The following is a 23,236-nucleotide window of genomic DNA, read 5'->3' as shown; positions in this document are numbered from 1 at the left end:
GCCAAGGGAAAGGTCACTGGAAAGTAGTGATGAGCTACTGTCTGCATGGCCGATAATGAACTCCAGCAGGAGCTTCAGCAACAACCCCCCCCCCCACATACACACCCCCACTGCTGCATCTAGACCCCTCCTGCCTCACTCTCTTTGTCCCAGACCTCAGAAAACTCTGGGGGCACGCTTTCTGCCAGGAGAGCCAGGTTTGGAAGCAGTCCTGCAGAGACTTGGCCCTTCCAAAGCTTCTTGGCCGCCGAGCAGCAGAATCTGCAGGCAGCCCTCATTCTCTGTGGGCTCCGGCCTCCCCGTAGCTCTCGCCTGCCAGCGCCAGGCGGTTCAAAGGACACAGGACTGGGCACTGAAGGCCCCGGAGAGGGGGGGCTGGGGACTGAAGAACTCGGCCTCCCGGGCTAAGGTCCAGGAGAGGAAATGCTGGAGAGGTTGCCACCTGCTGGCGAGGGACCCTGGCTTGCGCGGTGGGCGCATCAGAGACCTGAAGCCGGGATGTGCAGAGAACCAGAATTCGGGCAGTTATCCAAGTGCTTGGTTTTCTGCTGTCTCTTTAGGACTGTCACCTCCACGGGGTCGTGCCCGGAGCCCAGGTACCCTCGCGTCCCGCCTTCGGGACACGCAAGCTCCCACTGGGGGGTGGGGGGAAGGTCTTCCTCCTCCCCTCCCTTCTCCCCTCCCCTCCCCATCTTTCCCCTCCCTTTCCTCCCCTCCCTTCCCCTCCCCTCCCTTCGCCTCGCCTTGCCTCGCTTCGCCTCGCCGCGCGCTCGGAGGTCTAAGACTCTCCACTCTTCTCCATCAGGTGGAGCCGTCCGCGCCTCCCGCCCCCCGCCTCGCCCGCGAACTGTGCGCAGGCACCTTGCAGCGCCAGGAGGTTAACCGAGGCCCCGGAGGAGGTGAGGCCAAGGAGCGGCGGGGCGGAGATGGCCGGGCCGCCGTCGGGGCTGGCGCCAGAGCCCGGCCGGCTGTGGGTCCTGCAGGTACCGCTGTCGTTCTCGCCGCCCCACGTGGTGGCTGCCGAAGATTGCCGTGGTTTTTCCGGCACTCAAGCTTGAAACGCCTCCCGGTCCTTTTAGAGGCAGGCAGCTCACCACTTAATCCAAGCTTTCTTTTTCCTCTCTGCCGGAGACCGGAGGCTGCGGGGAGGGGGCGGAAGGGGGTTGGGGGAGGGCGGGGTGGGAGGAGAAGTGAACAGGCCCAGCTGGCGATCTCAGCCGGTCTGAGGGTCGTGAGGCGTCTCAGGGATCAGTGCGAGAGGGAAACAAGGTCCTTCCAACCTCGGATTCCCACCATCCCTCTCCTGTCCAAGATCGAGTGTGTGTGTGCCTGCGGTGCGCACACGCCTGTACGTGAGCCTGGTTTCGTGTATTGCACAGTTCGCTCGCTTCATGACCCTGGTTTTGTAATATTTCCTTAGGGGCTGAATTAATCTGGGCCCCAGGCCACTTAGGAATTAGCAGTCAAAATGAAACAGCAGCTTAAAGGATAAATGTTAGTTAAAATATCCAGTGTTGCTTTGTAGGTATGGTCTACATTCTAATATTATTAGTCTTACTCGCTGCAAGGCTTGCCTTAGGAATGGTGCCCAGACTTTAAATTTCTCCCCTTACCGGGTAGGTCTTAATGGAGACCTCCTACTAAAGTTAAAGCATTCTACCTGCCATGTTCTCACTCTTGACATGTTGTCTGGCATAGGCTGTTCAGAATCACCACCCATCCTGTGAATGTGTTTCTGATTTGCCTCTTCTGTTTCACTGTCTTCTCTGTCAGCGGGGCTGAGGCTGTGCTGACTCTCTGCTTCTGTACCTTGTTGCTAATTTAGCTGATGGGATGCCTCTTTGGGGTCCTTTTGGTTTTTGTTGCTCAGCATTTCTTTTTCTCCCCCCAAAATTGCTTACAAATTTCCCTTTGATCTGTTTAACAGCCTTGAAGGGATGCAGTTAAATAAACTATTAAGTTAAGAATAGAAAAGTCAACAAAGCAGACACCTACTAATTTGTAGATCTTTGATGTCAACTACCAGATGTAAGTAAGCTCCTACCAGCACATACTTTTCTCAGGCGGCCCTACTTCTCTTTTCTTGTTCATCAGTACCAAGGGATACATTTTTAAAGTTAACATCCACATGGAAACTTGGAGTTGGAATGTGCCTGGAAGTCAGTAAAATCCCCCAAGTACGTAATACTAATGGAAGGAAGGCTAAGAGTCCCCCAAACATGTCCCCAAGGTCCAATGAATGAAGAAAGCAGTAATTGATTTTATACTGAAAGGCACACACCAAGAGAGCATGTTTTAGCTTTGTCCCCTTACTCTTTTGTCCCCCCACCTTCTTCTGTAAAATGCTGCATATTATACACAGTTGTAACTATCCTTATAGTTTGGGCCTTATGTGTTTACTCTGCTTCCATACTAAACTGTGAGTTCCAGAAGGCATGGTCTGTGCCTGGGATTTTAGCTCCCCCAGTGCCTGCTTATCCCAGGTTTATCTAAATGTCCATCAAGGAAACAGATGTAGATAAATTGTCTGTTATCCTGGAGGAAAACAGTTTGATTTGAGTGTGGGCTTCACGACAGGTAAAAAGACCTGAAGGTTCTTCAGAGGCAGTTGCCTATGACCTTGGCCTCTCCTTCGCAATAGGATTCACAGCACCTCTTGGAGAAAAAGACACTCTCAGAGGGATGGAGTGCTTATTAGAGGAGAGGCTGCAAATGCAAAGGCAGGCTACTCCCCTCTCCTTGTTAGGAAATGCACAAACCAGGATGGTAATAATAATAAATGGGCATGTGTCACAAACCTGCTCGATTTCCCTCTAGTTCCTTCATTTTGTTTTGGAGGACTAGTGCAAAGCAAACTATGGTCTATTTCCCACCTCACCTCCCCCTCCTAAGAAAGTCTCCCAAAAATGTAAAACGTGCTTATCTCTTCCCCAACTCTGAGACTCCCGCTGCACGCGTCGGCCAAGTCCTTCCCGGGAAAAGATGCATCGCCCCGCTCCTCGCGGCTTCTCTGTTTCCCTTTCAGCCAGTTCCCAATCCCCCGTGCAAAGGCAGGGCACGCATATTTTAATGCGTGTGCATGCATATAGTCCTAACTTCACTCCCTTTGAACAACCTTATGCGGTGTGGACAAAAAGTCCCAGTCGGCTCCCCGTTCAAGATGTCTTTTGGTCAATAATGGTGACAAAAGCTGCATTTCCCCCCGTTTAGGGGGAAAAAGGAGAAGGGAAGAGAGAACAGAGCCACCCCCGCCCCCCCCCTCCGCCGCCCTCCGCTTTGCATAGATCCCCCTTTTCCAAGTGTTTCCTCTTTAATTATGACCTGTTTCCCCTCCCTCTCCCCCCGCCCCAGCTTCAGTGAAAGGAGCCCTTCTGTCACTCGTCACTGGCTCCCGCGCCCGCCCGCTCGCGAGCTCGCTGTGGGAGGAGCCCGCCGGAGGAAGCCAAGCCGTGCGCCGGGGCTGCCGAGAGCCACAGAATGGATCTGCTCCGCGCGGGGACGTCGCTGACGAGCCCGGCTTCCCGCGGCGGCTAGGAGCCCGGCCACCCGGCCACTGGCATCGGCAGGCTGCGGGGACCTGGAGGCCCGGGGAGAGCGGGGCCGCGCCGAGGGACGGACGCACGGACAGACCGATGGTTGGCGCGCGCCCGGGAGGACCGCGGCGGAGGCTGAGCACGGAGAGCCGCCCGGGAAGAGAAACTCACTGCCGACCCAAGTTGCCCCGCCGGCTCTCCCTCGCGGCGCTGAGGAATGAAACCTTTCCAGCTCGATCTGCTCTTCGTGTGCTTCTTCCTCTTCAATCAAGGTAGGAGCCCCGCGCGGCGGCCGGAGTTGCCAGGAAAAGTCGGCTGGGGTGGCGGCTGGCGGGGCGCGGGGGGTTGGGGGCAGGAATCGGGGGGCCGGCTTCCGAAACTCGCCCCGATCCTTGCGTCCGAGGTGCGCCGGCGTGGCTTCTGTGCCTTTGCCAATGCAACAGAACGGTCCTGTTTATTTTCCTTCTGCAAGGAAGGGGTGTGGGAGGGGTGACTTTCTCCTCTCACTTGTCAACCTCCAGCCCAAACTCTCCGATGCAAATGAGTTCTTTATGCTCCGGTATGTTAATGAGGCAGTTATCTGTGTGGCTCTGGCGCCCTGAACTTCTGGGCACCTCCTCTCCTTCCGACTCAGGTTGGGAGAAGGAGCGGGGCGGGAAGGGGAGCTTTGTTTAGGTGGCTCTTTCAGCTCGAGGAAGGTCTGACTTGCAGGAGTGGATTCAGAAGCCGGTGTGTACGGTTACACGGTGGCAGAGGGGGCCGCCCGTTAGCCAGCGCACCGCCGGGGTGATGTGCGGTGGTTGGGGGAGAAGCTGGGCAAGAGTTTCATTGGACGTAGTGTGCTCGGAATAAAGCTGAATTCTGAATCCCACACAGCCCCGGATTCAGGGTCTAACGTGAAATGTCGCCCCTGGTGCTGATTGTTTACTTTGCGCAGCCTAGCATGGGCAGAGAGGCTGGTGGACTTTTCCGGAAAGAACTTTGCTACCTCTGGGCTGGCTCCCTGCCCACTGGAGCCCTGGGGTGGGCGTGGGGGGGCTGGCCTGGGGAAGGGAAGGGGCAGGCGATCTGGGCAGGGGCTGCGGGGTGCCTACTTAGCCAAAGGCATCAAAAGTCACCTGTAGAATTGAGTTCCAAGGGGGGAAGTAAATCAGCTCCTTCCCACTGGTTAGGCATGCCAGGGCTGCCTCTGCCTTCTGAGGCATCATTTGTGCCAGCCTGCTGGGCTCTGAGAGGGACAGGACTCTCAGAAAAATCCACAACAGAGCATGTCCATCTGTTGATTAAATGAAGGGTAAAAGTTTTCAAGGAAGCAGAGCCCCGCCATGGGGGGGGGGGGTGTGTGGCTGGCTTTGCAAGCGAACTGCATGTCTCCTTTTCTTTCCCTGTCAGGGAGAAGCCACATGTAAGCAGAAACCCACGCCTCCTGCCTCTGCTCCTGCAGTGGTACTCAGGGTCCCTGCGCATTTCCCCTTTATCAAACTTTGCTCCTGGCCATCCTGATGAAACTCAGGGGGGGTGGCTTTCCCCCATTACAGTGTGTATGTGCCCACCACCTGCATGTAATTATAATGTGGACACACACGCACACACTCGTGTATTCATAGGGTAGTGTGCATGTCACCAGGGCTCCCTACAGCAGCAGGAAGATAAATTGCCTTCCCTAGAGTTTTCAGGCTGAATGAATAAGAACTATCTCAGAACACTGGTACAGAAACAGTTTGGGTTATATTACCATTTTGTGAGATTACCTTCCTTGGATGCCTGTGTGTTGGCTTAGGGGCAAACACACACACTCACACACTCACACTCCTGTTCTCCTTTGCCTCTCTTCCCACTGTACTCAGGAAGTCACCTGTAGAATCCCTAAAAGGAGGAGCCCACCACGCCCCCCACAAATGTTCATGGGACCCGCGCACATGTTAATCCGCCCGTGTGTCGTTGGAAAACTGGAGCTGTGCTTCTCCTCTGGATTGGCAGAAGAAGCCTTTGGTGTCTGAGTGCCTCTTCGGTTGTCTGAACCACCGCAGTGTGCATCTTCTGCTTTGCTTATCCCTTTTTTTCAGTACCGGAGCTCCTTCTTCGCTCTTCTCATAGGAATCTTTAAATATTTACCTATGGAGGTTAAATGCTCCGTTTCATCTACCCTTAGCCCTGAGAGCACTAGGGAGAAAGCACAGTGCCCTGCAATGCCTACTTCCTTGTGATTCCTGAGTGTTCTGAGCGTGGCCGGCACTGCCCGCCCTACCCAATGGTGTAGATGTCGTGGTCCACGGGGCTCCAAAAGAGGTCTAAAGAAAGACCATGAGACAAAGTGGTGGTAACCTGCCAAAATCCCTTGCATCACTGGACACTGTAGGTTCCATGAATAGACAGCTTTGGATGACAGGAATTAAGGGCCAAGTGGGATGCTTTTTATGGACTTTGGTGATATGTTACCTTTTGACTTGATCCATAGACCTGTGTTTTAATGTGGATGTTATCCTGAGTATTGTGAATCCCCCCAGAGGATTCTACTCAACCCTACACCTATATGATCAGTTCCTAGACTGTGCCCACCCCTACCTGGCACTGTAGACTTCTCAAGTTATTAGTTCAAGTGCATCTCTTCCGAGAGGTCATGGGAGGACCTGCCCACAGGCTCGAGGTCACTCCTGCAGACAACCCCTGCCTGAATTTGCACCCTGCCTGGCGTGCCCCACCGAGTTACCCATTTGACCCCCCCCCCCACCTCCCTCACACTCTTCCTCCTGGGATGCTTTCCAAGGAAATGTGCAGGGACTCAGGGATGCCCCTCCTCTCAGAGAAAACAAATGTCCAGGCTTCTTTTTGGACCTTTATCTGGCACTCTCATGACACGTCCGTCTGCTGCCCAGCACCTCTCCCGGTGGGAGCCTATGTGTCATCTTAGAGTTTCTGGAAATGCAATTCTCGTGCTTCCAGCTCCCGTTGTCTTAGTCCCCCTACAGAGGGAGAGCTTCAATCGGCGCTCTGAACACTTCCTTAGCAAAACACTGAAGTCAAAACTCTGAAAGTCCCTTTCAGTTGCCCTTTCTGTCCCAGTGTGTCTGGTATTTATTCACGTTTACTTGTTCTCGAACCCCTTTATAGAGAGTGAAATCCAAGTCTGTCAGTGTCAGTGATACGCTGTATCCCCTCTCCATTTAAAGTTTGGGCTTTTCCTGTAAATGGGAGATTGAATATTTATTTATCTTTCCTAAGGTGGCAGTAGAAAGACCAAATGGCGTGCCTCCATTTCCTCCCCTGCCAACGTCCCCGGGCCTGGCTCCCCACAACGAAATGGCGAGCCGCCAGTGTGTGCTGCTTGTGGGTTTCTCTCTTGCTGGGGACGCCTCTCCCATCAGCTGTCAGGACTGCGTGATTTGTACAGAGAGGGATAATGTCACAGCACAATTTGCCTCCTGTGGAGAAGAGGCATGTTCTGCTCCTGGGTGAAAAGGGATCGATTCCCTTGTCATCCATAAACTTGGAACTTGCGACATTTTTTTCCCTTTATCATTTCTGTTTGCCCACAACTGTTTCCCTCCATGCCCTCCTTCATCTTCAAGACCCGCGAGGCAGCCTACACCTCCCCGTCTTAAGTAGCTGCAGAGGAGTCATGCGCTCGCAGGACGGAAGGTCGTGTTCCGCAGCAGATCCAAAAGTCTGGGGAAGGCGCAGTGATACTAAGTTGGTGCCTTGAACTCAGACGCTCTTTGGAAGGGTGTTCTTTCTATCTGCACACTGACATTTTCCCCTAGCACTCCCAGACTGTCCCGTCTGGCCTCAGAACCTCCCAGGGTTGGAAAGCTCTAACTCTGGCCCAATCTAGATCTCTCGTTGGATTTTCACGCATGCCAGGCTGCTCTGAGTGTGTTGGGGGATACGGGGTGGGGGGGCAGTGAGAACTGGCATTTACCTGTCAGCGACAGTCCCTGATTGAGGATTCACCTGGGCTGTCACCTCCCCCTTGGGAAGAATCGAATTGACTTGCTCTCCCGACCTGCTGGCAGGAGTCACCCAAAAGGCTCTCTGACGACTACCTGAAGGTCAGACGTTCGTGGTGACATGAGTCTCCAAGGGGAGAGAGTCTGAAGCCAAGAAGGGGCAAATAGCTTGTGAGTGGAGACACCCAGCTAGGATGAGGAAAGCCACGAGGATGACAGGAAGCTTGGAGAGGAAGGAGAAACTGCTTCGAGATGTCTTAACTTGGGAGAAGCTCCCTTGGGGAAGGAGAGGGGCACTGAAAGATACCAGGAACACATCAGAGGCCGCCAGAAGAATGGGGGGCTCCTAGGGGGTACAGGCTGAGAAGGCATTAGAAAAAGAAACTGGGAGTGAACCGCAACTTAGCAAACGTTGAACCTTGCCCAGAACTGTCATATAACAAAAGATGAGGCAAGTAATAAGCTGCTCCCCGCACTGGCACCCCGAGTGGTATGACGTCTTGTCTGGAGGAGGAAGAAGGGTTCCTTCTGTCCTGGAAGGTCAGTGCACAACTGCTAAGGGTGTGGGACCACTTCTTGAACAAATCCTCGGTGTGAGGGGAACTGGGACACATCCCTTGGGCATGGGGGTGGTCTCCGTGTCTGCTGCCCAGCAGGAAGCTCTCTGTTGCCAGCCAGACCCATTGGGGAGGGAAGAAAAGCTCCCCAGGGGGAGAGGGGTGCAAATGGGGGTCAACGCCCGCACACGGCACTTACAGGATACTGCAGGGGGCCTCCCTCTTGGGTTACAAAGGAGGATCTCACTTGGAACATGGCAGCAGAGAGCTAGGCATGGCACCAAAGAGCAGCTCTCCCTGGTGTGCCTGTGTTGGTAGGAGCCAGGGCCAGCAGGAGACGGGGTGGAGCAGGGGATTAGGCCTGAAGATGCAATTTTTCTTTTTTGTTCAGCCCAGTGGGGGTGACTTAGGCGGCATTATATTGCAGACCCAAAAAAGCACATGAATAATCCAGAGTGAATTCAAGAGATTTCAATAGCAAAATAATAACAATACTAATGATACCTTTGATTTGCAGAGTACTTTTCTTCCAAGGAGATAAAAAGATAAACTGTTTTGGAAACATGAACAAGGAGAAGAAAATTGGCTGTGACGGAGGAGTGGGGAAGGAGGGCCAACAGCATTCATTTTAGGGTCTCCTAAAAATCAGGGCTGAGGAGGGGGGCTGTTACATGGGCAAGAGGCATCATTCTGCAGCTCCCGTTCCTTATCCTTCTAAAACGGTGAAATACATAACTTTGAGGTGAAAAACCAGGCATTTTTAATGGGAGCCAACTAGAAAGAGTGAGGCCACATATCCTGCCTGTGCCTGGGAGCAGAGACCCTGATTCAGCAGTGGGGAGGGTCGGTAAGATCGGGAGAAGGTCGAAACTTGCACTTGGACTCTCCACCCCTCCAGCGATCCTGATTTTAATGATGGTGCTGGCGGCACAGCCATTGGGGCCCCAGTCTTCCCACAAGGTCAGTGGACACCCCAGTGTTCACGTAGCAGGGTCGGGCTGGGACGGCTTCTCCGGGGGAGGTCTGCTCTCTTGGGTTGCTTGTCGCCTCATTGCTGTCCACAGGGAGTGAGGAGAAAAACAAGGCAGCATCCCATGCCTGGCTGGGCTAGCTTTGCCCTGTGTTCCAAATACAGGGGGTTTTATTTCCATTGAGGAGATGGAATCCATTGCTTTGAGGCACAGATGATATTGTATATGGTTTCCTTTTCCCTAGGGGAACACCAGAATCTATAGTTAGGCATGCACGTCCGGTAAGAAGGTAGATAACTTACAGATCGTTGCAATACTTCTTACACGGTGACGCAAAGAATGCCATGTCTTGCTTCCTGCCAGACCTTGAAGATCAAGCCTGGAAGGGCTGCAGCCTTCCAGGCTCTCTTGGAATCCACACCGTTGCCATAGAGTGAAGATCTCCACCGCCGTATTGAATGTGAACTTCCATTAACATTCTGCTTCTGAACCACGGAAGGAGCTAGGGATCCAACATTGTGCTCCCCCCCCCCTTTTCTCTTCTGAGTGTGAAAATGAGTACTCTGGCTGTATATTTCTAGAAGTCAGTAAATGTCAATATTGGATAAGTGTTTCCTTTCTATCACTGCAATTTAGCATAAGCTGCTTGGAAACAAATGTCTTCTGTAAGCATACAATGTTTCCATGAGTACACAGTCAACAAGGCTATGAGGATTAAATAAATGTCAGCTTTCCTTGAGTACACTGGTAACAAGTCAAATCCGTGGAAATAGTGACCAGCCTGGGAAAATCCTGCTCCCTGTTGAATTATTCAGTTGCAGTCCTGGCTGGGGCTTGGAGGGTGAGAGGGGCTCACCCACCCTTCCCTCTCACTCCCGGATGGAAAGGCAAGGAGGTCGCCAGGCATAGAGAATGACCAAGATGGTCAGCTTCCTTGGCCTGTGTTCCCTGGACAGTTGTTTGTAAGTTCAGACTCTTTCTAATCCTTGCCTAGAAGACAGGAATTTGAAATCTGACACTGAGTTGCATGGCAACCAGGGCTCCCATTCATCGTTCCACACTTTTCCCCAGGGGCTCCATACTTTTCCCGGTGTCTCAGAGGGCCACATTCTCTTGGTCCTTCTTGATGCACTTGAGGACACCAAAGCTCAGCCCTTGGCCACTCAGCCCATGCTCATGGTAGGCCAACTGTGTGGTGGGCACTATGCCAGGGACTTCTGAGGCAAAGACCCCTTAAGACATTATTTCTGCCCAGGTAGGGGCTCTCCACCTGGTCAGGGAGCAGACACTTTGACTCATGGTTACATGACGAGCTCAGAGTTGTCAAGAGTATTCTGAGAGCTACTGAAATGACCAAGGGCATCAGAAAGGGCTGCACAGGAGGCAATGACTTGACTTCAAAGGATGCCTCAGAGCCCTCCTGGGGAAGCACAGAAAAGAGTGTTCCGGGTTTGCCTTAGTATGTGCAAAGGAAAGAAGGCAGGACAGAATGCCATCTGTTCCGAAGCAATGGGTAGTGTGGGTGGCTGGAATATGAGTGTGTGGAGGGTTGTGAGAAGCTCAGAAAGGGGAGGGTCAGCTTGTCATAAATACCATGCTAAATGTTTTGATGACTTAACACTCAGAGTTAAGTCTATTCTTTAGAAACATTGTGAGTAGCTTCTGAGTCTGCTCTCCTCTCTGTGCCATGCATCCTGTGGATAAAAAAGGGGAAGAATCCATTTGTTATTTATTCTTCTTGCTTTGCCATGTCTTTTATATGGGGCTTTAAAAATGTGGAACTGAATGGACATACACCCATTCTCTCCAGCTCACCTTCCTTCATAGCTGGTATGTAAAGGGTGGGGAGGAAAGTAAGTGAGAGCAAAAGTGTGGAGGAACCGACCTTCCCTGTTGGTCTGCTTTCCAGAAGGAGGCAGAGAAGAATAGCAGGTAGACGTATATTTAAGAATAAGGCGTTGGATAAAGAATGTGGCAGGGGGGGCGCCTGGGTGGCTCAGCGGGTTAAAGCCTCTGCCTTCGGCTCAGGTCATGATCCCAGGATCCTGGGATCCAGCCCCGCATCGGGCTCTCTGCTCAGCGGGGAGTCTGCTTCCTCCTCTCTCTTACTGCCTACCTCTCTCCCTACTTGTGATCTCTCTGTCTGTCAAATAAATGAATAAAATCTTTAAAAAAAAAAAAAAGAATGTGGCAGGGAACCACGGAGCACTCGGAAGCAGGGATGGCTACGTGCACGCTGGATTGTGAGCCAAATGGTGGCCACTGAGGAATGGGACTTACCCATTTCTGGGGCCCCGAGAGGCTCACCTAACACTGAGGACGAATGGTAGGTAAACCAGGAAGGGAGACAAGAACAAGGACAAGATAAGTAAGAAATGCTTAGAGACATTTTGCTGATGATTTCTTTGCTGTTCTGAGGAGAAAGCTAAGTTTTGCTGGCTTTGAGGAAAACAAGTTTACAAGCTGTGATTCCACTCAGAAGATGGTTAGAAATGTTTAGAAGTCTCTAGTATCAAGAGTAAAGAACGTCATGAGATCTACTTATGGGTTCCACATTTGGGGCTGTTCTCATCAGGAATTGGTGGGGATTTGGCAGGATGAGCTCAATAGTGAAGCAAATACGTGCATTGTTCGGCCAGAAATAGGCAGTGACGTAGCTAAGACTGTCGATACTTAATCCTAGTGTCTAAGGCTAGCCTGCTGAACAATTTCCCACTGCTGACAGTGCTCTAAGCGTAGAATTCGGGCCACCAAAAAGGGAAGAGTCAATTCCCCAGGAGCGGATCAAAGAGTAGACTAGATACCACTCGAATCCTCTCCGACCCCACGATTCCCTGAATATTATGTTAGCAACAACCTATTGATTCTGGATAATAAATTCCTAGAAGATAGATGATGTGTTACAGATGTCTTTTTTGTCCAGCACATTTTCTCGTAAGTGCCAGCAAAGCCTGTTGGTGATGGCAGTAATAATGTTTTGATGCTGCTGCTGGTGGTGGTGATGAGTATTGGTGTAAAGCCTCCCAAGCTGTAGAGTGCCATTCTCAAGCCCTAGTTCATTTCATTACTGTGCTAGCATGAGAGGCAGCTGTCACACTGTCATACCCTCTGAAAGGTCATGTTGCTCGACCAAAGTCACTCTCATCTGCTTCACTTTTTCATATGCCTCGATGCTTCTCAAGATGCTGGGAGATGCAGTTGCTTCAAATCATCCATCCTGAAAAATGCAGGAGAAGATCCTAGGCAGTGGCATAAGAGGGAAGATGTTCTTCAAACTTGTGGGAATCCTCGGTGGCTAGGCAGAGAAAAGGATTTTAAGGATTTCCCATGAAAACCAGGGAGCTGACCTTCAAACCTAGCCTTGCAGCTCTGTCTTTTGATTCCAGGCTTTTTCTGAGTTGGTTCCTTCATCTTCTGACATTCAGCTTTACCTTGAGGCCATGAGGTTTCCAGGGGTAATGACAGGCCAGCCTCTTGGGCTGAATAGCAATCAAAGGGATGTTGCTTGGATAGTTCCTTTTGCGGCTGTGTTGACAATTAAAAAGAAAAAAAAAAAAAAGCAAGAGTAGGAACTTTTATTCTCTTAACTGGTTGATTAAAATATCCATTTCTTTTATCCACCCGCCCTGGTGCCAGGCATGCTGCTCAGCACAGAGGACTCTGAATAAATGTTGGAATGTTGGCATGAATGGCAAAAAACAATGCAAAGGAAGAGAAAGCAGGGTTTCTGACATCACATATGTGGGGGCTGACAAGGCCCCCCTGGGAGGACAGAGGAAGATCCCAGCTATTTGGAGTAGGAAGTTGTTCTTCTCTGAGTGAGGCCTTGAAAGAGCAGGGGGTCACCAGGGACAGCGCCAAGAGAAACACCCTCCTGTGAGCCACCCACTTTTCAGTTTCAACAAAAAAATCCCAGCCCTGTCCTTCTGTTCTTTAATGCATGTCAGTTTCCATTTCTGTCAGTCACCGGGGAGTGTCACAGGTGACTCGGCTCTGGTGCACTGTGACAGTCCACCTGTCGCCCTTGGCGATGTTGGGAGCTATGAGAGCTTCAGAGTAGCAGTGGGCCCTGGCTGGCTCATCATGCAGGCAACCAGGCAACAGAAGCTTAGAGCTTTCTCCTGAATACCTTTCCTGGGTACCACAGGAGAAGCGAGGCCACCCTCCCCTCCTTCCTGACCTTGTGAAAAAGAGAAATTGCCAATTAACCTCCCAGGGGCTTGACCCTCCATGTTCTAGGACCCACAGTTTTCCACGCCTCGCTAAAGAACGCTGGGTCTACCCCACATTCACAGGGAGTCCCATTTCATCAGAGAGCTGGCCTCAGAAGCCTTTTTCTTACAGAGAACGGTGCACCTGAGTGAGGGGCCATGTGTGGGAGAGAGAGAGGGCCTGTTTTTTACTTGGGTCCACATCAGGCTGGAGCTGGTGGAAATATTTTGGGATGTGAAACCGGTGAGCACTGCAGTTCCCGCATCAGCCTGATGGTGGCAGCAGCTGCGCTTGCAAAGCCCAGGAGTGAGCTGAGCGGAGGCCCAGAGGGGCCCTTAGTCGCAGAAGAGCCAGACTCTCTCTGCCAACTGCCTGGGTCCTCGCCTGCCCATGACAGTGGGGCTGGGGCAGCTGAGCCAGAGCAGGGAAAGGGCATGAAGGGAAAAGACCAAGGCTTCGGATTGGCAGCAGCTCCCCCCGCCCACAGAGGCTTGGGTGCTTTCTGCTGTTTCTGATGGATGTGAGGGCAGTGTGCCTTATAAGGGGAATGTCTGAGCAGAGGCAGGTGGGTACAATTAAAAATGTTCAAGGGTGTGGAAGAGTTGCAAAGAGAGACCTCAGCTAGCTGTCCATTTCCTTATGGCAGGTGTTTTCCCATGTTGGTGTCTTTCCTGTGGGTGATGAATGCATCCGTCCCTCAACGCCCACCCCCCCCCCCACCAGGGGTGGCTGGCAGCCAGGAGCCCCACTTCCTGTCCCCAGCCCCCAACCTGGGCCCACTGCGCTTCTCCCCAGGAGTTTGCCTCTTTAATGATCCAGGAGCCAATATTTCTGCTTCTGCTCCCCTCTCATGCTGGAGAAGCAAAACAAACAGATGCTAAAATTAGTCTCATTATTCCTGATCTCCCTGGCAGGCTGAAGAGGTGCTACTCTGTTTTCATCTCTGGACAGAAACAGACACCATTAAGACAAATCATGGTAAGCAGTGGTTGTTCATTTCAGAGCGCAACTTACCAGGCAAGGTAACCAGAGCCTAAGGGAGGGCCCTGAAATCCCACGCCCGCCCTGCGGGGAGGTGACAACTTGCCCTTTTCACTTTTTTTTTTTTTTAAGATTTTATTTATTTGACAGACAGAGATCACGAGTAGTCAGAGAGGCAGGCAGAGAGGCAGGCAGAGAGAGAGGAGGAAGCAGGCTCCCCGCTGAGCAGAAAGTTCGATCCCAGGACCCTGAGATCATGACCTGAGCCGAAAGCAGAGGCCCAACCCACCGAGCCACTCAGGTGCTCCCCCTTTTCACCTTTTGAAGATTGCATGTATGTGTCTCAGACCCCAGAGTCAATTTGTGTGCAGCATAAACAAAGACAGTGGGACGTGGGGTGAGGGAAAGGTGAGGCCATCATTGGAGCAGCCCACTCCTTGTCTTCTCTGAGTGGCTTGATTGGCTGGTGAACTGGCCGTGTACGTTGCCCGACACCATTAGACGTTATTTCATATCCATTAGGTTTGGGTTGCCAGTAGGATTTTAGATGAGGTTCGCTCAAACCCAAGCGGCTCCCGCACCTGACTCCCCGTCAGAGCCCTTCGCTGCTTTGCCGCTAGCAACGTGAGTTGCCACCGGCCCGATCTGTCTGTCCTCAACGCTGTCTGTCTTCCTGGGAAGGGGCCAGGGGAGTGAGGGAGGGGTTCCCAAGGGGGTAGGAGAGAGAGTAGGGTTGTTCTGCCCATGTTATTAATGGAGGGCCCCTGGCACGTGGCAGGTGACTTCCTGAGCATCTCTCGTCAGAGAAGAAAACATTTTGCCTGAAGTTGGCAAAGCTGTATTTCCAGCTGCTGATCAGGGGCTGCATGGGTTAGCGAGGAAACAGAAGTGCCTCATATGAGAAGCTGCTGAGCGTGATGGAGAGTGATCTCCCCACAGAAGAAGGCGTTATACCCACGTGGTGCGTGTCATCGGCTCGCTGCTTTCCCAGCCTCTCCGTGGGGCCAGCCTGCTCCCCACTCTTCAAACATGAGCTCCCTCGGGGCTTTGGGAATCCCTCGATGGAAAGCTGAACTGGGGAGAGGGGAAATGGTGAGAATAGGAAAGAGTCGAACTCCATAATGGTCTCCGGATTCCGGCCTCACAGCGCGTCTCTTAACTCTGTCGTGGTTGCTGACGTGGAGCCAGCCATGGGGAGGTGTCCCGGAGACCTAGGACCAGGTCAGCTGAGCTCTGCCCGCATTCCCCTCTGTCACCCTCCTGGCAGCCCAGTAAAGCAGGATGGTCAGCCCACCTGCCAGTGAAAATGACCAAGGCGGATATCAAATAACTTGCCCACAGATTCCATAATGTCGCCTCTCTCTCCTGGGGAGGGGTGGGACCACCATTCAGACACTCGCTTGTACCCCTCTGGCCCTTGCTTCCCGTTTCTTCAGGAGGAATTGCCCTCACCCTGGTGGCTTCCACAGCTGTGGGCCTGGCAGGGGCCGCAGAACACCTGGCCTGGTCCGTGGTTCCCCCCCTTCATGGCTTGTGGGGCTTATGACCAAGAGCTGACCAAAACAGAGGTAAACATCGCCCCACGGACAGAAGCTGAGTAAGAATTCACAAAGCTCCGCTCCCCAGTGGTGGGCGGGGGCTCGTTGCTTCCCCAGCCCAGATCGAGTTGAGATGAACATTCTGAAAACACAGACGCTGATTCCTTAACAAGGACCCGTCACCACCTAACTTTCTTTCAGTGGATTTAAAAAAAAAAAGAAAGAAAGAAAGAAAGGAAAAAAGAATAAACCCCATTCTGCTGAGGGAGAGATGACCCCGGTGTTAGCTCACTGGAAGAACGGAGCTATTCTACACGAAAAGGCGTCGCAGAGCATCCAAACCCTCCTTTTTGTCAGGTCTAGAATAGTAAAAATGTCAGGAGACCACATGGTTCTGAAATGATTAATAATGGTCGTTAGAGGGAGAGAGAAAGGACTTTGAGAACGTGGGAGAGTCTGAGTACCGTTCAGGCCCAATTCTCCTCACTTCAGCTCCGGCAGGGCCATCCTGCCTGGTGTCAGAATTCATTTCTGAAGATGGCCTGTCTCTACCTAGGCCATGCTCAGGATCCTGGTATTAGCGGAAGATAGACACTTCTATAAACTAGCAAAACGTCAAAGTTCCTTGACGTTTTCAAAGCTCCTTTGGATTGAATCAGCGGAGTACAGAGGAAGAAGGCAAGGCAGATAGATGTCTGCATGGGAGACCGAAAATTCCTTCTTTTGATGCCACAGTCTGGGCCTTTCGGTGGAACCCATGGCTTCTGTCAGCAAGTGCATTGTCAGCTGTTGCCAGGGCTCCAAACGCACGTGGGTGTCCCTTGCTCTGGACATGAGCTTGGCTTTGGGTTTTCTCTTCATCAAACCGGGCAGAGGCATTCACAGAAATCCATGCTTTATAGGTGAAAACAGTTGCATGCTGAGCTGATCCGACTGGGAGAAATACCATCCGGAAAACCTTATTCCTTCCCTCCCCTGTTCTCCTGTTAATAATAATAGGAAATCTGCATTTCCCTCTCATGATCAACAGACGGTCATTGACAAAGATCCATGCCACTGATTCCTTGCCAAGGAAGGTGCAAATATATGTCCTGCTGTATTTTTTCAGTTAAATCATCTTCTTACATTGTGCTCTCTGCCTTAAATGTTCGTGCAGTCAGTGCCAGGATGTTTCTGCCCTTCCTAAGGGCTCTTGCAGCCATAGGGACTGAAAGGAACCTTTCCTAGTCAAAATAGGAGTGCCCTTTGCGCTGGACCGGTCTACCCCTTTTTACGGAATAGTGTTTTATGGAATAGTGCTCAGAGTATGTGAATGTGTGGGGCATGGAGGTCACAGCTTCCCTCGCAGTCGATACTGAGATGCCTTTCAAACCACTGCTGAGTAGAGGCTTGTCCAGAGAAAGAAGGTGGGTGCATTTTGGCACAGAAATCACCTGCGTCCCCTTTTCACACCACCCTGTCCTGCCCCGGCCTCCTCTCCCTGTGAATACCACTTTTACTCATTTGAGCTGTATAAGTGCTCTGGAGAGCAGTTCTAACCAGAGGAGGCCAGGGAGCTGCCTTGAAGAATTTTCACGTTACATTATGATCTCAGGATGACGTGCATGGTGAGAACGGACTCGGGAATCACCATGGGTGGAGCACAGGGAACCAAACAAGTGAGAAGGCCAGGAACATAACAATTTGGAACAGGGTGGCTTTGCTAGTCTCTCGCTGATGTCACTGCTTTCCTCACGACTGAGAAGAACACACGTCCCTTGCTGTCTTGTCCCACCTCTGGAGCGCCCGGGAAAGCCACGTGATCTTCTGCACTGACAGGGAATAATGGAGCCAGGAGTGGCCATAGATTTTTTTTTTTCCTTCCACTTGCACTTTAAAATGTTTATTTTATTATTTTATTTATTTAAAGTCAACACTGTACTCCAGAGACGCTCATGTCCATAAAGGATGGATTTTCTGCTTGGCACAGTGAAGAGATTCAGAATGTATGTAATAAATAATGCACCCCGAGAATTCTTGTTCTGTTTTTTGTTTTTTGTTTTTTTTAATCTTCAAGGTCAATACAACCACCGACATTGCTATTCACTTCGTTGCGAACTGGGATCTCCTAGCCGCGTACTGTCATTTTATTTTCCAATTCATAAAAAAAGATGTTCTCGTCACCAGGCCTCTGGGTCTCTTTATTCAACCCAGATCACCAGTGGGAAACCGAAGGCAGGGACTGATGAATACAGGGGTGGAGAGGAGGGTGGGGAGCTGGTGCCAGGTTTGAAGATGCCCCCAGTCCCCCCCCACTGCTGGCTGCTGTGTAGGCCTCGTGGGTACTCCCAGATGGGTAACGTAGTGATAGAAGAGAAGAACGGGGAGAGGAGCGCAGGTGCCTGTGGCTGTTTTAGTCTCCTGGAGACCCTAAGACTGTAGGGTTCAGAGCTCGAACTCTCCCTGATCCAGAAAGGCACACTCATGTACGTGGAAGGTTCTGAAGTTTCCATTCCCCACCTTAGCCATGATGGCAGCCAGTGCGCCAGATTTCAGGGACACAGAAGGCTCTGTCTTTGGATGGTTGTCTGTTTCTTTGACGGTGTCCCAGCACCTTCAGGAGAAGAATCTCTCTTCTCCATTCTCAAACCCTTCACTCCAGCCAGGCCCAGCTGCTGGCGTCTCTGAGTGTGATTTGCTCCCCCATACCTCCTGCTTTTCTCCCCTGTCCTTCTTCCCTCTAGAAGGATCTCCGCTCTTTGCCATGTTGGCCTGGCCGACGTCTACCCTGAGGATTAGCTCAATTTACCTCCTGGAGGAAGTTTCCTTACTTCTCTCCTCATAGACCAATTTAAGTGCCCTACCTCCTTGTTTCCACAGCCTCCTGTGAAAACCCCTAGTAGTGCTCCTAACAGTATATTAAGAAGACTTTTTTTCTATCGGCCATCCCTTCTAGATCGTGAGCTTCTGGAAGCCAAGGGCTGGGTCCTGTGGGTGTCTGTGTGTGCCGTGCTCTGTCCAGCTTGGGCACATAGCCGGCACGTGACCAGACTGTCGCTAGCCTCTACCTTCTGTGCCTGGCATTTCTCTTGCCAAGCTGTGGAAGTGCTTTATCAGAGAATACATTCTACTTATCATTATTATTGCCTTCTGCAACCAGAGTACCTGTGAGCACAAACTAATCCTTGGGGAAAAGGTGGTAATAATTTAATCCCTCCTTGCATTTATATGGCACTTTATGCTTTCCCAAATCCTTTCACATTTGTTATGGGCGACATTCCTCACCTTACTTGGAAAAGTAAGAAAAATGAAGCCAAGTTATGGTAAGGGGCCCCTCTGAGGTCACACAGTGGTAAGTGTAAAAGTTAAGACAAAAACCTAGGATTATGCAATCCAGGCCCTGTGGTTCTCCCAGCCACCCTCCCTGTCTCCTTCCCCTGGGTTCCTGTTCCTGAAGAGCGTAGGCTTAGAGGGTGCCTGGTGGAGTGGGCCCCCAGGGGTGTTTCCTGCATCATCCCATGGGGCGTGGTGGGGTGAGGATCTCCATCAAGAGGCAGAATAGCAACTTAGAAGGAGGCTGGGACTGGTGAAGGCAGGGAGGCTGGTGAAGTAGGGTTAGCTGGTTCCAACTGAGGCCCAAAGGTCTCTCTCTTGTAAAGGAGGCAAACTAAAGAGAACATCATAGCTCCCAAGGTCTCTCCCAGTGCCTGGTACTCGGCTGGAAGCAGCTGCTTCTGCTTCTTCTTCAAGATTTTATTCATTTATTTGACAGAGAGAGATCCCAAGTAGGCAGACGGCAGGCAGAGAGAAGGGGGGGGGGGGAAGCAGGCTCCCCGCTGAGCAGAGAGCCCGATGCTGGGTTCAATCCCATGACCCTGAGATCATGTCCTGAGCCAAAGGCAGAGGCTTAACCCACAAACCACCCAGGTGCCCCGACTAGAAGCTTCTTCCTGGGCAGCCTTTCAGTGGGTGCATTGGCTATGACCCTCCCCCACAGCACCTCTGCCATGAAGTGTCAGTCTGTCAGCCTGTCCGTCTATCAATGCTGTTGAGTGTCCAGAGCACCTTCCAAGAGTTCCTCATCCTCAGCCCAAGTCTGGGACACAGGCCCTGGACTCAACAGCGCCAGGAAGCCATTGCCTTGTTGCATACATGTGGCATGGCTCTGGGCATGGCCCCCGAAGGCTGGAGGGAATCAAGCTTTTCCTGCTAGCTGGCTGCCTCACAAAGCAGTTCCTCACTGAGCAGGGAGCTTTGAAACACCATGAGGGAAGCATTGTTGTGGAACCATCCACAGGGGTAAAGCATCTGCCGTCCTCTGGTTCCATCTTTCCAGATGTGTGGTGCTGGTAGTCTCTCTTCAAAGCGAAATACTGTATGGCTTTTTCGGGGACCGGGCGGTGGGGAGGGCAGGCCTCCCTTCTCAGCTTCGTTCATCAGAAGAAAGAAGCTCTCGTGCCCCCGAGGCATCCACTGTATATTAATGTACAGATACAGAGATAAACTAATTGTTAGGCATCTAGGTTGGTGCCCGTTAGGGGCTATCCTTGAGGAAGAAAAAAATAGTTCTCTGTATTATTTTCTGGGTTCTGTGGTTCAGAAGAGAAACCGCAGCCGAGAAAGGCAGGGTGGGGACTGTTCTCAGTTCCCTACAGCTGTTGTGGCCACAGGACAAACTGTAATGACGTACAACAACACAAGTGTCTTCTAGCCTCGGGTGTGCAAAGTCTAAAATGGGCCTCACTGGGCTGAAGCTGAGATCGGTTCTTCCCAAAGGCTGCGGGGGGACAATGGGTGTCCTTGGCTCTCCTGGCTTCCAGTGGCCCCCTGCACTCCTTGGTTTGTGTTTCCTTCCCCGCATCACTGGAACCTCTGGCTTCGGTCATAGCTCTTATTCGAGCTGCCCCTCCCCCGCTTTCTCACAGGGATCTTGTGATCACACCGGGCCTCCCTCCCGTACAATCCAGGATAATCTTCTGTCTCAGGAGCTCTTCACTGGGTCACAGCCGCAGTTCTTTTTGCCTTGTAAGGTGACATCTTCAAGGACTAGGACATGTCCACGTCTTTCTGGGCTCATTATTCTGCCCGTCACAGGAAGGAACCAAAGGCACGTGGAGCTCAGTGGCCACCCCTTCCTTTCAGAACAGAGTAGCCCTTCTTATCCTCCCTGTCTGTGAGAGAAATCTGTGCCTCAGTCTCCCTTTCTGTAAACTAAAATGATCTTTCTGCCCATTTATATTTATAAAGCACTTTGGGATTATTGAGGGAAAAGTGTTTAGGAGGAGATGGTTCATATGATAGGACACTCTGACTTGGTATGAATTACGCTTACATGGATCAGTCAAGCTACTTACTACCAGATGCAACTATGGTTGGGTCCCGTGGGGGAGAGATGTGGGGGGGCGCATCTATTAGATTCTGTAGTTAAACCTCACTAAATGGTTCTTAATAGCAATTTACTTTGGCTTCATTAGCACGGAGTATGGGAACTCTCCTTTAATATACCATGTAGCTCAGCGTCCTCCAGTCTTCGGAGTCATTGAAATGAAATGGAGATCTACACAACAACAATAGTGTAGGACAAAGAAAGAGGCGCTCTGTCTACACGCGACTGCCGTAGGGGTGGGAGGCTCACCACCTGAGCTTGGATTTGTCTCTCTTTGCCTCCATGCCTAGTTGAGTTTCTGGCTTTTGACGGAGGATCTGGCTAGGAAGGAGGCAGGGGACATGGATATAAACTGTGTGGCAGTGAACGTGGGGCGGCAGGCTCCAGGGTGAGTGGGTGTGTCTTACCACGTAACAAAACAAGGGACAGCATCTACTGTGATAGTATTAGGCACCACGTTGGGTCACTTAGGTCGTAAGATTCAGTCAGTTGATAGACTTTAAAAGGCTTTATGAGGTCTCCCTCGGGTTAGAGGCTGAAGAAGTTTGGAAGCTTAGCCCTTCTCTGCCCACCCCATCACCAGAGGCATCAAAATGCTGTAGGAGGTTTGAGGCTTAGGCCCCTTCCCTTGGTGTACAGGGAGGCATCAGACTGACTGACCTTGTCGGACTCCAGCTCTGGAGCCTGCAGAACGAGCAAAATGTGAGGCCCCCGGACAGGCATCTGAGTCACCCCCCCATCCCGTACTCACCCTGCCAGTTTCCCGGGGAGTCTGCCTCGGAAGCCCAGGAAAGAGACACAATCACGGACGATGATAGCATCTTCAAATAGATTTATGAAATGTTCCACCCTCGAAGAGTCTGTGTCCAGGAAGGGTTATGTTGCTGTTCAACAGTCCCCGGGAGGGCATCACAACCAGCCCTGGTCCTCGGGGCTCAGGGGAATTAAAGGAGAGAGACAAGCCGCGAGAATGATTATAATCCCATTATGCAGCGCTCCCCCTATTTATTTCTTCATATGGATGAATTTGTATATATTTGCATTTTGTTCTATCTGATAATATGCATAGAATTCAAATTGAAATGACTTGAATAGATTTGAATATTAATGAGGCGTTTAAAGGCTGCCATCCCTGGCAAAGTCCCTGCAAGGGAGCGCATGGTGCAGCAGCTCAGAAATTTCCTCGGGCACCAGCACCTCCAGGCAGTGCCCCCCAGAGGCCCAGCTGGGCCCGGGGCATTGGAGGAGGGACACGCTATGGGGTGGAGAGAGAGGTCTCCCCTACAGCTTCCAGTCACCGAGCCCAGAGCCTACGCCGATAAGGGGAGTGTTGAAAACAGCCCATCCGCAAGTGTACGTGGCTTGAGGTGTTTTCAGACATATGGTTTTAACAGTGCCATCAAAGGCAAGATGTTTTCCCATATTAAGAAAGGCCTAATTGCCTTTGCCTCATAGAATTTGGTGGAAAGGGGCAGAGTCCTGTTTCAGCCAGACAGGTACAGGTGTGGAAAGTGCAAAGGATTATCTTCTACCTGGAGTCCTATGGCTCCAGGACACTTCACACCTCCTGCTGCTTTTTCTACAGGATCATGGCAGTTGGTCAGCACGATCTCTGTGGGACTGAAGGCCGTCTGTCCTTCTTGAGGCTCTGCTAAGGAAACGACTTGATGCCAGTCACTGCAGCCCCTCAGTATTAACATCTGTAGCCTGCCTAGGCCCTGGGCTAAAGTCTAAGACTAAATAAGATAGAATGGCCTGTGCACTTGAGAAAGACCCACTGGGGTTTGATCGGCCATTGTTTCCCCTTTTCATCAAGAGACGTGGGTAAAAGGTAAAAGGGTAAAAGGACCTTTTAGGTGGACCTGTGGTGAGGCTTCAAATTGCTGAGCCTCAAAATCTGTAGACCAATCGTGTAAGAATAGTGATTTGTAGCAATTTCTGTTGGGTTACCAGTTCTCCCAAGAGTAGAGCTCTAGACATACCATCATTCATTGCTGAAGTACTAGGGATCATTGTTTCTAAGGGATTCCCAATTGTTGTATCTGTCCTAACTGAATCTCGGTTAGTTCCAAGTTCATGCTCCTCATACCATTTCTAACGGCCAATTATGAGAAGTAGTAACGAAAACATAC

General features: G+C 51.4%; 1 protein-coding gene across 5 annotated transcripts in view; it reads left to right on the top strand.

Annotated features, from left to right (window-relative positions):
- Positions 1-746: 746 nt before the first annotated feature.
- The window catches only part of KIRREL3 (kirre like nephrin family adhesion molecule 3), a 553,006-nt gene continuing 530,516 nt past the window's right edge, over positions 747-23,236 (top strand). For 4 of the 5 annotated variants that reach the window (XM_047690190.1, XM_047690188.1, XM_047690189.1 and 1 more), the window contains exons 1-2: positions 747-983; positions 3,352-3,805. In XM_047690190.1, the coding sequence (XP_047546146.1) occupies positions 3,751-3,805 (55 nt within the window). In that variant the 5' untranslated portion in view covers positions 747-983; positions 3,352-3,750. The remainder of the gene's footprint in view (positions 984-3,351; positions 3,806-23,236) is intronic. The other variant, XM_047690186.1, reaches the window with a different exon arrangement.

Source organism: Lutra lutra, chromosome 10, assembly GCF_902655055.1.
Source record: "Lutra lutra chromosome 10, mLutLut1.2, whole genome shotgun sequence".
In the NCBI taxonomy this organism is placed as follows: domain Eukaryota; kingdom Metazoa; phylum Chordata; class Mammalia; order Carnivora; family Mustelidae; genus Lutra; species Lutra lutra.
The sequence above is the reverse complement of the archived record's forward strand: the minus strand, read 5'-3'. Positions and strand labels throughout refer to the sequence as shown.